Raw genomic sequence first — 19260 nt, forward strand, 5'->3', positions numbered from 1 at the left:
GATTGTATTTATTGTTGTCTCGATGGCCTATATGTGGAAAATAGCTGCACAGTGCACCTAGGAGGGGAGAACATCACCGTTGCTGCTTTTAATCAATATGACTGGTGTCCTACCAGGAATAAACTGAATATGATTACCCATAAACTTAAGTGAACCCAATGCTTGGCTGCATTAATATTAATTTAGTATAGAGGGATAGTGGTACGGTGATAACTATGGGTTTACCATTACTTGCGAGAACTCATGAATATAAATTTAGTGATAGAGCTCTGCAGGGCTAGTAGATGAGGAGCAGCAGGGTATTAAAAAAACATAATGTAAGATTGAAGGTACAACTCTACAGTGTAATTTAAGAAGTAATCTTGATCCAATCTTCCTCCATTTGGTTGAGACCGAATTGAAGTATTTCATCTTCACCCTCAACACACAGCTCTGAAACCAGATCGATGGTTAATATACGGTATCTGCTAAATAATAACATACCACTCCTTGCCCCAGATTATTAAAATGGAAGGGGGGTAATTGCATTTATTGACATGTTTTAAGTTTATTTTTTATTTTTGTTATTTTTTTTTTTTACATTTTTTTCCCTCAGTCACAAAAGACACATGGGGGTCTCGAATCTGGTTTTCTATAGATAAAGCAGTTAAGCAGGGCACACAGTTGGTCCTCAGTTGCAGTAATTCCCCATTGATAGAAGCACCTCAGACTACCAAAAAAGAAAAAAAAACTGAAACAATTGACAGAATCATTTAGAGGAATTAACCTACACTGCCTCAAAGTCTACACACACTGGTATACCCCATTAGGCTAATATTTTAAACTGAAAGACCAAAAATGCACATGCCAAATGACAAGGAGGCAAAATTTGTACATAAATGTACTTCTTACTGTAATTTTTCTCCTACAGAAATTGGAAAAACAATTTCAATTTCTGATTACTCCCTCAGAAAAAAAATGCATAAAAATGTAACATGCCACAAGTGGAAGACTTCAAGTATCGTGGGGTATTGTTCACGAGTGAGGGAAGAATGGAGCGGGAGATTGACAGGCGGATCGGTGCAGCGTCTGCAGCGATGCGGACTCTGTATCGGTCTATTGTGGTAAAGAAGGAGCTGAGCCGAAAGGTAAACCTTTCAATTTACCGGCCAATCTACGTCCCTACCCTCACCTATGATCACGACCTGTGGGTGATGACTGAAAGAACAAGATCGTTGATAGAAGCGGCCGAAATGAGTTTCCCCCGCTGGTTTTCCAGCCTACGGGTTACAGATAGGGTGTGGAGATTGGTCATCCGAGAGAGGAGTCAGATGAGGTGGCTCGGGCATCTGATTAGGATGCCTACTGGACGCCTCCCTGGTGAGGTGTTCTGGGCACGTCCCACCGGGAGAAGACCCTGGGGACAACCCAGGACATGCTGGAGAGACTCTGTCACCCGGCTTGCCTGGGAACGCCTCGGGATCCCCCCGGAAGAGCTTGTTGAAGTGGCTGGGGAGAGGGAAGTCTGGGCTTCCATATTAAAGCTACTGCCCCCGCGACCCGACCTCAGATAAGCGGAAGAAAATGGATGTATGAATGGATGGATATACAATTCAACGAAGAGAAGTGCCGTTAGCGATGCTGATTCACTACTTGGCTTGAGTCTGGCTTTTTTTATATGCCATTCACTCCATGAACTGTGTCATTTTTTTTATTTTGTATTTTTTTTATTCCCGATCACAATGCTCACTTTCTGCTAACTACAATAACACATCTTCTGTTAATACCATACATATACATACAGTACTCTGATTGAGTGTGAGGTGCCTAAACTTGTCCGACTTCTGTGTTGGCATTTCTGTCCCTCATAAACGTGACAAACCGAGATTCACTCCTCTTCTTTGTCTACTCTACTACTACTGTGCTAATTTCAAATTTTAAAGCAATGCGTTACAGCCGTCTACAGGGGTCTGTTAGTCATTACCTTCTTTTACAAACCTTTTATGCCAGAACAGTTTTACTGTGCAACAGTGGAGTTTTTTTATACTGCCACTGTAGCCACTTTGTATTATGATCAAAATGTATTGAAAATTTCAGTTGGTTTTTGGCTTTTAAATGGGAGGGACAGAAAGAAATGGAGATGACAGTGAAAAAAATATCTAAATAAAAAAAAAAATTCAGGACTCTAGCTATAAGAAAGATAAGCAAAATAAATAATTATATGCATAATACAATGTGACATTGGATTTGAGTATTGTACGGGGCAATAGTGCTACACCCTGTGAGTGAAGAATAGGACAATATAGGACAGGTCAGGACAGGGGCAGGAGGGGAAGCTATGTAAATTCTAAACATTTACAACCTATAAAGTGCAATTGCAATTCAGGGGACCTCCAAAGAAGTTTGCATGGTCATGAGAGTTATTTATAGCAATAGCTGTAAATGCAAGCCCGAATTTCACAGACAAGCTTGGCAAGACCCTCTTCCACACCCATCTGTTGAAAAATGACAAATATTTACGTCGTTAGCAGTAAACGGTTGGAATTCAGTTCATGAATATAAACGTTCATGCCAGCGAGGACAAGACAAGCACTCCCCCCAAAATAAATACATACCATAAAATATAATTACATTTGAAAAAGAGACAAGGACTCCTCTCAAAGCAGCCTTTTACACAGTGTTACTTCTGTATGAGTAAAGACAATGCATGCATGAATCAAGCATGCATTGTCAGTGGATTTGGGTGCCGTTATTGTTCCAGCATTATCTTTGCGCATTTATTAGTCTGATGCTAGTCAATGCAGTTCTTTGATGTGCACCGTTATTGTCAATGTGTCTGTCTTTAGTGCATTTCCCCCAATTGGGCTGAGCCCTCCTTGACGTTTCAACAGAAGAACAAATGAATTGAAACATATTTCTTTCTGTATCTCTACTAGATCCTGGCGACAAGCATCCTGTGCTTCTCATGGGTGGATCAGATCGTATTGTCATTACCCATCTAAATGGAACGGGCTTTCTGCCCCTGAGGTCTCTAAGTGTAAATGGAAGTCTGGCATTGGATTTCCAGCACAGTCAGGACAAGGTTTGCTGGGTTCTGTCCAAAGAGTCCTCTGGGCAACTTCGCTGTGCTGAAATGAGGAATCTACGCAGACTCACGCGGGAAAAGGAAATCACAACACAAAAACACTTGCACAGTATGTTTTTTTTTTTTTAAATGTACTTTGCTTTAATCCTACTAATTACTACTAATCAGTTTAAGAAAAGGTGACATCTGTATTTGAGATTTTGCATTTGCAGCTGCCATGGCCTCCTGTCAATGGAATACAAATGCATCTCCAATCTCATGTCCTTCTGTGAAAAATCGAGGGAGTTTCTGCTTGGATTAAAAACAGTTGGCATAGTAACTAACACAAGTACAAACAGTACTGCAGGTTAGAAAAAAATGTCAATATACAGTATGAAGAATACATGTATCTACATTATAAATGCAAATGCTTTCTCGAGATAGCTCACTTCTATTTCTTCAAGATAATGAATACTGCATCTGTTATACAACTAAGGATTTGATAACACTTTCCTTAATTTAGCTAACCAACTGTGAAACACAACGTTCAACTACCCTGACAGATTCATTATTTATTAAATAAATATATATATACACAGGGTGTCCCAAACGTCCCTATGCACTTCCTTTTTTCTATTTTGTTTCAGGTCTAATTCAGGCAGACGTGAGCTCATCACTATTTGTAAGCATATCATTCCCTTTCCCCATGGCTCGCCAATTTGCATTGGACCAGCATTGTAAAATTGCCACCTGGCAAGAGGGTTTTCTGTCCCCAACTGCAGTTCAGTGCCAGTTTGAGAAGCTATAAGGCCGTTACAGTGCTCCAATGTGTAGTACAATTTATTGTATGTTATCCATGGTAAGTTTGTCGAAACAGGATCTGTTCTTGACAGACCACACTGCAGAAGGCCTGCTGCTACCACCAGTGATGAACACACTGAACACTAATAGCAGGCGTTCATGCAAAGCCAGAGAACATCTATCCAAAAGGCTGCACTGGAACTCAGTGTCAATTTAAGTTTGAATTCGGGGATGCTTCAAAAAGTGATAACCCTTTATCCGTACTGACTTCAGATTATTGAGAATTCTATTCTTCTGCTTGAAGCCTTTGAACAACCCGAAGAAAGGTAATTTTGCAACGCCGCTCCAATGTCAACTGGTGAGCTGTGGGCAAATCCATGATATGCTTACAAAAACTGCAAATGCAGATGGTCTCAAATCCGTCCGAATGATACCTGAAACGAAATAGAAAAAAAATGAAGTTTATCTAGGGACTTTTGGGACATCCTGTATTTAAGCAGCAGCTTTTGATCTGTCCACTAACATTCACTATTAAACTATAACCTCTGTTGCGCAGGAAAATAAAATGCATCGGAAAAATCTCCAACATGAATGGATTCATTTATACAAAGTAGCATTAAAACATACCTGTCTGAATGTGTCAAATGTACATACTGCAGTATATAGTTTATATAGTAGACTTTTGTCTGAAACATATGTACTATAGTCAATTACTGTAGGTGGATCAGGATTGGCTTTTGGGATTTTTTTTTTAAACTGAAACTGAATGTCCAATTACCACACAATCCCTCAACTATGATCTGAATATGACCAAATGAGAAAGACAATTATTGAAAGTTATTATATTATACACACAAAGTACAAGGAAGTAGACTTATTTAGGAAGAAACGATAAATGTAGGAAGTGCGCACATCCATCATGTGAAACACATTAGAGGAAGCATGACTGACCCAATTTTTCATTCATTCAAAGGCCTCCCTGTGTTCAAAATGGGGATCCAATAAGACTATTCCAAACAGCACGTTGATGAGGTCGCGCCATACGGCTGGATGGGCTGCAATTTTTACTGCGACGCCGCAGAGCCACAGTAAAGCTCTGCAGCCTAGTTCAGTTTGTTTCACGTACATACTGCAGTTTTTGTTCTGTGTTCTATTTACTGCCGCTTTTCTGCTGAATTATTAATGTCACGATCATCACACAACTATTTATTTCCCGCAGCAAACATTTCGCCATAAATAGTGTTTCCTGGGTGGCAAATAAGTTGTTATTATTGGTAATTATTGATTTATTGTCGCATCTCTGTTGTATCTACATCAATCGTGTAACGAGTCGATCAACAACTTTGACCCATCATCATGTTTTATTTATTCGAAAGCATTACCATGTAAGTTGCTTACATGTATCCGTGAAAAATTTCGAGTGGAAACCTAAATGCATTTTCAGCTATATTTCATGTTAACTAATCTGCTTTTAGTGTGCCCACAAGTGCACGAGAATGATTGACATCTCGTCTGGCACACCTTTTGTTTCTGATTGGTTGTTTTTCCTCGGGTCCGTGGTGGTTTCTTGAAAATCAAATTGGAGGCACAAGATTTGACCAGAAAGGGAATATGTTTTTAAAAAGATAAGTTGTCTCATCGACTACTGTTGGTGATACTCACAGTTTTGAATGAAATGACAAAAAGTGTTGTTTTTTTTTGTTTTCGTTTTTGAAAATTTTAAACCCCCATTTATTGAGCCTGTCGTTCTAACACCCTTGCTGTTTTTCCGCATGGTCTGATTTCCCCATTTGCACTTTGATAAGAGTGTTTGCAATGTAAATATAATTTGACAAAATCAGTTGCCTATGTGGGAATCTAATCTTGAGTTGCTACCCACCATCCACAACCTGATATTGCCTTTCAAGACAATCTTCTCCCTGAGGAAAGATTTCTTAACCACCAGCACCGTCGGCTGTGCAGGCAGCCACACTTTGAGAGCAACCACTCAGCACTCTAAATGCACAAATGGGCTATGCTTTAAATTCAGAACGTGGCCATTTTGCATGCGGAATGGACGCATAATGTGTGAAAAGGGGACGTTTTAGTGACATTATAAGGCACGACATACGGTTCTAGTAGCTGCGGGAAGTTGTTTATTACAGCTATTTTCTTCTCATTACAGATGCTGAGCACATAGCTATCGACTGGCTGACGGGCAACTTCTATTTTGTTGACCGGGTCACCGACAAGATATTTGTGTGTGACCAGAGTGGCGACACTTGTGTGACTCTCCTCCAGCTAGACCTGCTGAATCCTAAAGGAATCGCTCTGGATCCTCTCACTGGGTGAGTGTCTCCACGCTTGTTTAATAAAGCGTCTCACAAAGCCCCTCAAGCTCATTTATCATCACACGTAAGTTTTTAAAAAAAAAAATATATATATATGAAGAAAGGGAAATTATAGAAGAAGAAAATAATTACTATGCATAACAAAGGAGTTGTCTGAAGAATGAGTGATTTAGAATTAAGGGATTTCAGTTATTCTCTGTCCTGGTAAGCAGTACGATTTGGTGGATTACTGGTGATGTTTCTGCTGTCTAGACATAAATTTGCAATCACAATTGTCACCTTACATCTTCCATGAGGAAATTCAGCAAGCAGGATTTTCAGTTTGAGGGGGGAAAAGAATTGTGCAACTGGGCATCGTTATTTTTTATTTTTTATTTTTTTTGTCCGTCACATGAATGAGAATTGTTACCATGTAAAACCGCAGCCAAGTTGCAAACAAACAAAAAAAAGCAAAGGGAATGTTTTTTTTTTGGGGGGGGTACATTGTCAAGCAGAACAGTGACTTTGACGCTAATGTTTTTTTTGCTTTTGGCACACCTCAACCGATAAAACAACAAAAAGAAAACTGAGGAAGCGCTTTTGATGGCAAAAAATAAAATAAAGATTACAGATCTAGAACTAAGAAATGCACCATGAGCGACGCTAACTCACTCCATGGCTCGAGTGTGGCTTTTTACATGGCGTTCGCCATATACTCCATGAACTGCGTCATCTTTTCTAACAATCTTTACACACTTTCTACTACCTACCACAACAAATACTCTTGTTATACCATAAATATATGTACTCCGTTCGAGTGTGAGGTGCCTAAACTTGACTCACTTCCAACATGTTTGCATTTCTTTCCCTCATAACCAACGTGACAAACCAAGATTGACCCCCTTTAAGAGCTGTGTTGACCTAAAATCCAAAGCTGCCCTAAACCTAACCCAAAGTCACCATCTACAAGGGATCTTTTAGTCATCAAAGACAACCTGGGCGAAACCCTCTTCCATTCCGTTGAAAAATGTACTTCATGGTGGCAGTAAACTGAATACACAGTAAACATCCATGGCAGTGAATGAGTTAAGTGTGTCCTTTGACCACTAAATAATTTGGCAGTACCTCCCTGTTCTCTTTAAGTACTTTCAAACCAATATAACTGTGTATTCTGACAGACTCGGGTGCAGTTGTTGCGCTAGCTGTGATCATGTGCTTGTGAATTCTGTCAACCACGGGGTGACAAACTGAAGATATCAGGCAAGCGTATAACAGCAGCACAGGAGTGTTTGTAAGACATGACAGGACAGAAAAAAAGACATGAGCGAGGATGTGAGCTGCTTTGCTGACAACAAATTTGGATTCATATCAATTAAAAGAGATATTTCCAACTAAGCTAGCACCACTTTGCCTGGCCTTATGATGCCAATATTGCACTGCATCATTGCAGTGTCACAGTATTGTTACCCAGTGGTGCCTTGAGATACAAGTAACCCGACTTATGATTTTTCGAAATTCGAGCAACCTTTCGGCTGATGTTTTGCTTTGACTTCTGACCAGAAATTTGAGATATGAGCATCTAACTCACTTCATAACAAGCAGCAGTTTGGCAAATAGTGAACAATTCTTCAAAAAAGAAGGTTCAAGCTGTTTATTACCACGCCCAGTTGAATCTAGTATCAAACTAAACATAAAACAGAGAGAATTACACATTGTGTGTTTAAAACAACCACATAGCTTTGGCTTAGGAAGATCCGTTTAGCTTAAGCCTAACAAATATTGTAAAACAGCATAGCTGGGCAAACGAATATCACTGTAGCACTGGTGTCACTGTCACTTTAAGTAACGGATATTTGACCACAAACGGGGGAGCAACGCATGTAGAGAGACAATATAACAATAGTGACAGGCATATTTTCTTTATCCTCTGCTTAAAACAACTAATATTACTTTAGTTGACTTATTCACTGTAGTAGTGAAAGTCTTCTTCGTTTGTGTCTTCATGACTCTATTATACTGCCCCCTCCCCCCACCACCCCACGTTGGCCAAGTCATACACACCGGAAGGAGTTACAATGAATTAATTGCAATGCCCAAACTATTTAATTCAGTTTAATCATGTTATTAATATGTTATATAAAGTAAATATTAGAGTGGGCAATTATCCTGATTAAAATTGGCTGGCGACCAGTTTGGGGTGTACCCCGCCTCTCGCCCGAAGATAGCTGGGATAGGCTCCAGCACGACCGCGACCCTTGTGAGGATAAAGCGGTACAGATGATGGATGGATGGAAGGAAAAACATATTACAAAAAATTGTTTTTGTTTTTATGGAAGCCGGAATGGATTAATGGCATTTCCATCCATTTAATGGAGAAAGGTGATTTGCGATATTAGAATTTTGAGTTATGAGCGTGGTCACAGAACAAATTCAACTCGTTATCTTAAGGCACCACTATGGTGGTGTTTTGGGAGTAATTTACTCTGTGTTGCAGTTTAGTTTGTTTCTCATTGGTGACCATGACTGGCATGAACTATGCTTTGTTTTTAATTAGCCATTAGGATTAATCCAGATATGAACTCTGCCTGGCAACAGATGGTCACATAATTGTTTGACTTCACCAGGGTGAAATATCCAAGCAATTTTGTCACTATTGCATTGTTTTTTGTTGTGCTATATGTTGCAGAAGGAACAAATGTTTAAAAAATTCATTACCATACATAACATTATTGCATTGGAACTTTATAAGTTTGTTTTAATTTAGGTAAGGTAAATTTAAGGTAAGTGCCGGTGTGAATGTATGTGCCCTGCGACTGACTGGCAACCAGTTCTGGGTGTAGTCCGCCTTTCGCCTGAAGTCAGCTCGGATAGGCTCCAGCACCCTCTGACCCTAACCAGGATATGCGGTGTTGAAAATGGATGGATGGATGTTTTTGGAGTGCCAATGTCTGCATGCTCTCCATAACTGAAGTGGACCAGCTCCCAGTGTTCGGAAACCTCTTGGTGGTTTGTGGGGTGCTGATCACGTATTTGTCAGTTTGTTTTTAGTAAAGCGGCCATCTTTGAGCATGACATGATATTGGATTGATTCACGTCAAGGCTGCGGGCTGCCATGGAAACTCCGACCTCATTCTTTCAGTCAGCTTCAGCTCGTTACCCTGGGTGAATGTCGGCCCGTATATCATCGAGCAAATTGGGAGTTTCACCTTTGCATGTATTGACCGTGTCCTTGTTTCTTACGACTGAGGTCGGTAGACACACTTCATGGAAATGTAGTTTTCACTGGTTTTAGAGTAAAATAAATAAAGCTTAAACTTTGACAAGATCGACATTGACACAAGCAAATTAAACAGTTGTAGGATAGATCTTGAAGAGGTCCTTCAACATAACACATTTGGTCACCAAACTCTTTTAAGCTTATGATTGTGGCGAATACATTTCTGTGTCATTTTGTTGGAACTGGAGGAAAAGTAATAACTAAATTACCACTTCAGATATGTTGTTGATGCAACACACTGCTATCGCGAATTACTGCAATGTCTGTTATATTGATTTAAAAAGGCAGTGATATTACTCTTAATATTTACAGTGTTGCAGTTTCTCACTCGTCTAGCTCCTGTGTGTCTCTTGGGATAGATTTTGCTGCCAAAACTACGTGCCGCGTCATTTGTCGGCGCACGGTGGGCACACCCAAATTAGAAAAAGTGCAGTTTGGACAGCAGCGCGCTGTGCTGACCGACACCGCATCCAATAGGAGAGGTAGTCGCGGAGTGATTTCAGAGTGAAGATAGCAAGCGATTGAGTTGTACATTAAATCACATGGAGAAAATGGAGGGAACAATAATAGATGCAGTGTCACGAGCTTTGGGACACAAGACAAATGACATAGCATGACATGGTTAAGACGGCACAGCAATGAATGAACCACAATAAATGTACAATGTTGGTTGAAAGTGGTAGAAATGTGTGATTTTAGTATTTTTAACAATACAAATGTTAGCTTAATATAAAATATAGCATATCCACACATGCTTCACTTGTTTCACATCTCCTCCTCATTATTAAAGGTAAAGTCCCTCCGGTATATACAGTGAGAAAAGGCACCAAGCTACTACCTATTCGGTAGCTTAGCAACCAATGCCATATATGGACACCCTGTGCCGTCCTGCGCCCTTCCTCGCAGTGAACACCACAAAAGCAAATGTAGTGTGATGAGGGCTAAAGAAGGGTGCTGGGTGACGGAATTGAATGGTACACAGTTATTTGAGTTGGTTAAACTCTTTTGAACAATGTCAATTTGGATTGTTAGTGCATATTAAAGTGAAGGTAGCCTCCAAATATCAATAAAATGAACAAAAATGAGCAGCTACTCTGTTGAATAATGTTCAGAGAAAATAGACATGACATGAAATAACATTAGAAGTTCATATTACAGTTATATTCACTTACAACACTAAATCTTTTTCACACTGTATGTTTTGTCTGTTTTTGTTAACCCATAATTGTGTTCAAAATTCTACTTCCAATGGTTTTGGGAAATATGCTTGTTTGCTACATTGCAAACCCCACTGACATTGAAAGGAAGATTATTTTCCTGCCATTATTTTTTCAACAATATATGACTACACTTCTATAAATGTTTTGTCCTATCATTTTGTAACATATTGTGTATTTGGTTTGAATTTACCCCATGTAATTTGAACATACACGGAAATTCACCATCAGCGCCTTCTGTAATCCGAGGACGCTATCCTTTATATGCTGTATGGATGTGGATCTTTATGGGGATTGTTGTTCCTTGCTGATGCTGCCTTTCTTTTATCTGAAGATATCTGGAAGGCAGCACTTCTCTCTGCTGACCTGACGTACAGATTAAGCTCGATCTCTGTGCTTTCTCTGGGTGTGGAGTAGTTGTTCATTACTGGTTGATGTTTGAGCTCTCCCCACACGAGCCAGAGCTTGGACAGCATTGCGAGTGAAGCTAGTATGGAGTCCCACAATGATAGTAGGAGGGCTTGGTAATCACACACAAATTGGAACAGATAAAAAAAAATAATGATAGAAATGGCAAGAGCCAAGCAAGTGGATGGGGGTAAAAAAAGCACTACAAGATGTTTTTTTCCAATGATAATAACATTAAATCAATCAGAAATACAGTCTCGACATTAATTAGTAAAAAAAATAAACAAATAAAATAAAAGAGGCTTTCCAAGTGACCCCAGATTTCTGAGCGATAGTGTTTGAAATTATGTAAAAACAACGATGCCCCAAATCAGTATAAATAGAATAATAAATAATACAAAAATAAAATAAATAATTGCAAGTTCAAACGCGTGTTCGCCTTTCCGGGTACTCTGGTTTGCTCCCATATTCTTTAAAAAAAAAAAATGAATACAAAAAATGCATGCTTGGTTGACTTGCCCGTACTTCCAATATGATATCATGTTTACGAGAGCGCCAACCATCACTCTTTGACATATTCAAGGTAACTTGTCAGCTTGTTCATGCTCTGACGTTACTTCACGAAGTGGCACAGAGCAGAGAAGTAGCTACTAATTTTCTGAGAAATAAATGCTTTTACTCTTGGACTACCATTTGATTTTATTTATTTGATTTTATTTTACATTTTTATTTTGTTATTTATTTATTTCATTAATCAATGCTATTGGTCAGTACCCATGTGTGTGTGTTATTATTATTGTTATTATTTTTTACAAATTGACCTGGTCTAAATTGTTGAAAATGTCTTTCTCTCTTTAACGATGCAATGTTAATGGATCAACAAACATGCCGTTATTTTAGTTTCCAGCGATATGTTATTTAACAATAAAATAGCTTACATTTCAAAATAATAGATTTCATCGCTGTAATTGCAGTGATACCGTGAAACCACGATATATTTGCTCTAGGTTATCATATCGTCAAAATCTGATACTCGCCCATGTCAAGTGTGAAGATGAGTGCAAATGGTTGTTTGTGTATATGTGCCCTGCAATTGTGACTTGCGAGCAGTTCTCTCGCCAAAGGTCAGCAGACGCTTTGAGCAGTTTAGCATGCGAGTCAATGTTAATTGTGGACATGGTTAAGAGTTCATTTTGATCGTCCCACTAAGGTTCCAGTTTAACTAGTCTGGGTGACACAAGGCTGCTACAATTGTTAACCTTGGCCAAATAATATGTTTTACAGAATGACATTTGAGTGTTGGTCTTAGTTAATTGAGACCCTTTACTTGGGCATTGATTCATACATACAGTATGCTCTATAACACCTGCTTTCTGTGTGAAACAGACTCCCTCTCTCTTCTGGAATTGATTTCATCGCCCCTCCCTCACAGTATTAGAGGTACTTAGTAGTTTGGCTCCTCTGTGCATTCTCATACTCTGAGGTCTTCTGCAGCACTCTTTTTAAAATATCCTACAATTACAGAATGCTGTTGTTTTTGTGTTTACAGTAAGTCCAGGTATTCAAGCTGCTCTGTGGGTAGCGTTACTCAGCATTTATGGTGGCCTCAAAGATATTGCTTTTTATGCAGTGTTTTCTAGTAACAGCTGATTCAATGGAGAAGACGTAGCATCAGTTTGTTGAATCGTGTTTCATATAATGTTTCATCAATAGAATAACAATGATAATGTTTCTTTTTTTGGGGGGAGTGATAAACACCATTTGTAGCTGCTAGCCTAGAGTTCCAATTCCCGGTGTAGAGTGTGCGTCCCGGCCCATCCATCACTTAATATTAGCAATAACAACTGCCTGTGAAAGAGCGACACATGGTTAGTGCTACCTCATCAACTTAAAACAAATATCCACTTAATCTATTCGAGTTCCAGAAATTGTGAGATGCTTCACCCCAGTAGGGTGATTTGTTATTTTGTAATGGATGGGCTGTCTCAGTGGGACCCCCCTTATTCTAGCTCCCACACAACCATTTGACGTCAGCCAGAGGTGTTTTTGCAAGATACCTAAACCAGCACTCTGACTCCATTATATCCTGCGACATCTTGATTTTTCTCATTTGTCTTTCTCTAATAAAAGAAGGTATTTTTACATTTCACAGAGCAGACGCCAACTTATTCAGGCAGGGTTTTATTGTATTTTTTCTCATGCAGGACCATTTTAGATGCTGTGACCTCTGGAGCTTATTTATCTCCCAGGATCCTTGACAACATCAGATGAACTTTGTGCAATAAGTTCAAGCCGTTTTATTGGCTATTCTGTCCTCAACTTCACAACACTACTGACAATTGTATTCCTTAATGCTTCTTACCTTGACAAGAAAAAAGGAAGGCCCGGCATCCGCCTCATTATGCCTCGTGCCAGCCCCCCAGGGGACCCTAAATGTGCCCAATGTCGAAATATGTACAGTGTGAGTCATAAAAATTTGCAGTGTGTGTGACGTTTTGGAAGTATTTTGACAGTGAGTCCCCAAAACGTGTGGTAGAAAAATTGAAGACTCTAAAATGCCCGTAGGTGTGAATGTGAGTGCGAATGGTTGTTTGTTTCTATGTGCCCTGCGATTGGTTGGCGACCAGTTCAGTGTGTACACCGCCTCTTGCCCGAAGATAGCTGGGATAGGCTCCAGCACACCTGCGGCCCTAGTCAGGATAAGCGGTACAGAAAATGGATAGATGGAAGTGTAGATGCACAGCTTTGATTTTGGAGGTTTCACAAAAGGATGGCATTTACCATTCAGAAATAACAGACAGTATGAATGCAGACCACTTTCCACTCCATTCTTTCCTTCAAAAAGTCGTGATTTGCTTTGACAACTAAAGTGAATAATGGCAGATGGACTTTGTATTTGAAGATAAAAAAACAACACCACTGACAGTTAATAATATTCAGAAGAAAGTAGGCGTTACATCGTCAAAATCTTCAATCTTCAAGCAACACCCTCATTTATGTAAATCAAGACGGTATACAACAATGTACAAATTACTGGTAACACTCTGGTAATACACAGAAAAGCCAGATTGCATTTTGGAATGAGATTCTATGGACACATGAAAATAAGATGAATTTGTGTCAGAAGGATGCAAGTACTAACACTTGGAGAAGGTAAGGGACAGCTTGTGGTTTAAAGCTTAACATGTGGGAAACATGGTGGAGGGAGTGTTATGGCATGATCACGTGTCAGTGCTAATGGCCTTCACGTTCACCATGAGAGGCTGTGGAAAAGGGTTCTGCTTGTTTAAATGCTTCACACATTGCATCTGTTATTTCCTTAAGAAAGTTAAGTGGTCTTGTAGGACAGACTTTGCCAAGCTTTACAAACAGTGGTCTTATGGGACTCATTAGGCAGATTTTCCACATGTGACCATGAACATAAAAGCTGGTCAATGAGGTTACATTGTGTTGGTGCAAGTCTTATGTGCAACTCTCTTTGTGGTTATTCATAGATTCTAATTAACATTTGTGCTGTTCCATACAAGTGATTTATTGTGAGGGTAGTAGATACAGCGTACCTATTAGTATTGCTTGTCTTTAGAAAATAAGCTTTAAAAAAATTACATGGATCAGATACAGCTGCTCTCATAATTGATGCATGTAAAAAGGGTTTTATAAATCTTCATTCGGCTCTTTATATTTGCAATACATAAATGTTACCCCATTCAAACCAGATTCTATTTAATGTTTGGCCATATATTCATGTTGTTCATGTTCTGTTGTATTGACTAGGTGATGAGAGTCATGAAACAGCATTTGTTGCATTTTATTATTTAATGGTACCCTGAGATACAAGTGACCTGACTTACTTATAATCACTGCATCAATCCATGTAGACTGACAATATCACAATACTCACAGGCATATATTCTTTATATAGAGCTGAAGTGTAGGCGAGAGGTAGACCAAAATGCAGGGAAGCAAGGCAGGGAGCAGTCATAACGCACTACAAAATAATAATAAGACAAATAAGGTTCATGAAAAAATCAAAGTACTAAACTCAATTAATTTTGCCCCCCCCCCCCACCCCCCCAAAAAAAAGATCAAGATTCAAAGTGACAAATAAACAATGGAAAACAGCAACGACAGTGATCTGACACAGACTGAACGAAGGAAAGGAACTAAATACAAGTGAACTGACGAAACAACAAGGCACACCTGGACAAGACCCGAGTGGCTGGAGGGAGCTGATTGGTAGACACAAGGAACAGGGCTGTCGAGAACAGGTGGAAACGAAAACCTAATGAGCTGCCAAGACGTGAACAAGAGACACAGGAAAAAACCTAAACAGGAAACAAAATAACTCCACATCAAAACAAAGTCAACAAAAAAGATGGACCATTGTCGCCGGGTGGCCAAGTTGCACACACCAGAAGGAGACACAATGAATTAATCATACTGCGCAAACTGTTTATTTTTTTTACTTTAGATTTAATTATTTTATTGCCATAAGTTTTTATAAAGTACAATGATTGCTATATTTCTTATTAAATCACACAATTATTTTTTTATTTTATTTATTTTATGGGAGGCTGGAACGAATGTTTGTCCTTTCCATTCATTTCAATGGGAAAAGATGATTTGAGACACAAGTATTTTGAGTTACAAGCAGGGTTACAGAACAAATTAAACTCGTATCTCAAGGCCCCAATGTACTTTTCCTTTGTGCAGAATGATGTTCTTCACTGACTATGGGAACATAGCCAAGGTGGAGCGCTGCAACATGGATGGCACCAACAGGACCCGGCTGGTGGATTATAAAATTGAGCAGCCCACAGCTGTGGCAGTGGATGTGGTCAAAAGGCTGGTGTATTGGGCAGATGCCTACCTGGATTACATCGATGTTGTGGATTACCAAGGCAAAAACCGACACAACATCTTCCAGGGAAGCCAGGTGAGTGACTGCGTTTTGCTTTTGCCCCGTGTTATCACAACAAGACAGGTGCTACATTCTCTACTTGCTTCTCGCACAAGTCTCTTCTCATGTTGACATAAAAGGTTAAACTCACAATAGCCAAGTTGATGTATATAAGACGTGCGGCAAATCTTTCAAATTAGCTCTTCAGCAGTACGTTATCACAGATTGTGGCCATTCATTAAAATATGATTTCAGGTAAACGGATCCACACTCTATATTCACGCAAGAAGTATGTGTAATTCATGAACAGGACTATGTTCAGACCCCGCCTCTGGCCCGAAGTTAGCTGGGTTGGCGCCAGCACACCCGCGACCATAGTGAGGAATAGAAAATGGATGGATGGATGGACGAAATATGTTTGGGATTGCTTTTTACATAATATAACTGCTTTTGCCCTAGGTAGGGAGACAAACTGTCAGTTGGGCTCACAAATGCACAGACAGGAAGTTCAAGAGGCTGGAATAGCCTAATTTAGGCTTGTTCCTACAGTGATACAGTACCTCACAAGTGTGTGAACACAGTGTTCATGTACACTAGTCTAATGTGGTCATTGCTAAAAAAGATTTCCAAATTGACATCATGATCGTTATGAATGTTTAGTACCACAACCAAAACTGTCTCCATACTAAAACCTTGATCAAATGTAAAGGCAATGTTTTAAATAACATTTTAACATTAATATTGTTCATACTGGTATACACAGCAGTTAACTTTAAACTTCAAGAATCCATTTTAAACCTGTTAAGAGAACAAGCCATCACATATTTCTTTTAGTAATGGTGACACAATTGGTATTTCTTCACTGTTGTGACGGAAACCTCGAATGTCCAAATGTGACCTTTTTTTTTCACAGTACAATACTATTGATCAGTCCCCACGTTAATCTGTTATTTTTAAAATTTATTGACAGACCTTAAGTGTTGAAAATGGCTTGTTCTCTTTGGCGATGCAACAATGTCAGAGAGATGGGCTTGCATAGTGGACTTAGTGGCGAAAGGTGGCGGACCCAAGCGCAGGGAGTCAGTGAGGCAAGGCAGGAGTGCAGGATGTACTCAAAGGATTTCGTACAAAAATGGCAAAACAAAAAGTACTGCAGAAAAATAAAAACTGAAATAAAAGTCCAAAAATCATCAATCAAGTAACAAAGAAACATGAGGAGAAACAAAACACTCAACACTGAAGTGTGGGGGTAAAGCTCTGATGTAAGACGACAGCAACAACAATGAACTGACACAGACTGAATGAAACCAGGGAACTAAATGTAAACAAATGTCTTTGACATGATGAGCTGGAGGAAGCTATTTGCTTGACAAAAGTAGCAGGGCTGACTAGTACAGGTGGTGACGAAAACCTAAAAAGCACACATGACATGAAAAAAGGGCAGAGGGAAAACATGACATAACATGAAACAAAAACTAACTATTCAAAACAAAGTCAACAAAAACACAGATCATGACAGTCAATGGCTCAAGAAACATTTTATTTTTTGGTTGCCTGAAAAGTGATGGTTTTGGAGAAACGGGGATTCAGGCAAGAATTTATATTTTAATTATTATGAATAAATCATAGAGGCCCAAACAATCACATATGAAAAGTCAAATATATGTTTGATGCTTCCATTGAAGGTTAAGGTTTAAGGTTAACCTGTATTATTGCATAACAGCAGCATGTTTTTAAAATAATATACAGGGAGGTACATATGCAATTGGGGAACTGAGTACTTTTGTACGTGACTTTTTTGCAGCACATTTTATAAAAGTATAACCCAAAATGACTGCAATTAGACTGATTTGAATCATTAAAATACAGCGGTTAGCTTTTTTTCTACACCTCGTTGTGTCATTTCTCATTTCCAAAACAAAGTGAATGGGGAGATATGAACTAAAGCAGAAGTAAATTATTTGATGAACAGCAGAACACATAATCAGATTAAGTTAAATCGTCAAAATCCTAATCAAGTGGAGATACCTGATTTTCAACATCAACGATAATATACAGTACATGTGCATGTGAAATGTTAAGTCCTAGGCCAATACCATTGAGAGAGGTGGAACAGTAGTTTTGCTTGTTTATTTATTCAGACTCATGATTCTCTGTGCCCCTGATGTGACATCACCCCCCCGAGTTTAACTCCACTTCCTGTGAACACGGCTCAGCCAGTCATGTCGCTTTTCATGGGTGTCAGCCTGCTAAATGTAGCATGGTTGCCAAGGTATCAGGCCAGTGTCTGCCCCACGAGAGGTGGCCAGCTTCTCAGTCCAGTCTGTGGCCTGCCAAATGTGAGGACAGGCCCTCGCTTCACCTCGCCCACCCTCTCAGTCTGCATGCTTTGAGGCATTTAATTTGTCTTATTTTTAGGTTCATTGTATAATAAGAAAAGCTTATTTGATCTCTTTTTCTTTTCCAGGTGTCAAATATTTATGCATTAGCTGTGTTTGAGAACTTCCTGTATGCCACGCAGAGTACCTACTCTGACCCTTCTAGAGGGACTTTCAGTGTGGCGCTGCTGCAAATCCACAGGTTCAATGTCACAGCAGAGCTCAAGCCACTTGCAAGTCTGGGAAATATGCAATCCCTCCGTGTTTACCACAAACTCACTCAACCCAAAGGTAAAAGACATGTTTCATATACTGTAGTGTGCGCTAGGGGTTGAACGACTTCAGATTTTAACCCTAAACCTAGTCTACACTCAGGTGACGATAGTCAAGTCGACGGCGATTACCATAATTCCTCGTGTTTAATGCGCATTTTTCCCCCCAAAAAATTGTCAAGTCAATAGTGCGCATTATATATAGGTATAGGGGGAAATGAAAAACACGTTCACATTTTACAAATGTATGCTGCCATCGAGCGGTTATGAAAAAGGTGTGCACTTTCATTTCAATATGCCACCGCCACCAAGCGGTTATGAGAAAGGTGTACACTTTCATTCTAATATGCCACTGCCACCTAGTGGTTATGAAAAAGGTGTAGCCTACACTTACATTGGATATATGTAGAGTTGTGCTCATAAGTTTACATATCCTGGCAGAATTTGTGAAATATTGTTTTTTTTTAAATACGACTGATGACTGAACAACAACCATCATTATTTTATTTATGGTTATGTTTATTTTAATGATGATGCTTTTCTGAAATGCTTGACAGTTTAATTTGAGTCCCATTAAAATAAAATGAAATGTGTTTCGCCTGACCCTTCATGTTTTCTTTAAAAAATTGTTCCCATCTTACAAATTCTGCCTGGG

General features: G+C 39.3%; 1 protein-coding gene across 10 annotated transcripts in view; it reads left to right on the forward strand.

The window, feature by feature from the left end:
- lrp1bb (low density lipoprotein receptor-related protein 1Bb) overlaps window positions 1-19260 on the forward strand; it is a 351513-nt gene that overhangs the window by 144197 nt on the left and 188056 nt on the right. For all 10 annotated transcript variants that reach the window (XM_061792342.1, XM_061792345.1, XM_061792351.1 and 7 more), the window contains 4 exons: window positions 2916-3173; window positions 6009-6171; window positions 15769-15991; window positions 18423-18624. In XM_061792342.1, coding sequence (XP_061648326.1) covers window positions 2916-3173; window positions 6009-6171; window positions 15769-15991; window positions 18423-18624 — 846 coding nt within the window. The remainder of the gene's footprint in view (window positions 1-2915; window positions 3174-6008; window positions 6172-15768; window positions 15992-18422; window positions 18625-19260) is intronic.

Source organism: Phyllopteryx taeniolatus, chromosome 12, assembly GCF_024500385.1.
Source record: "Phyllopteryx taeniolatus isolate TA_2022b chromosome 12, UOR_Ptae_1.2, whole genome shotgun sequence".
In the NCBI taxonomy this organism is placed as follows: Eukaryota; Metazoa; Chordata; class Actinopteri; order Syngnathiformes; family Syngnathidae; genus Phyllopteryx; species Phyllopteryx taeniolatus.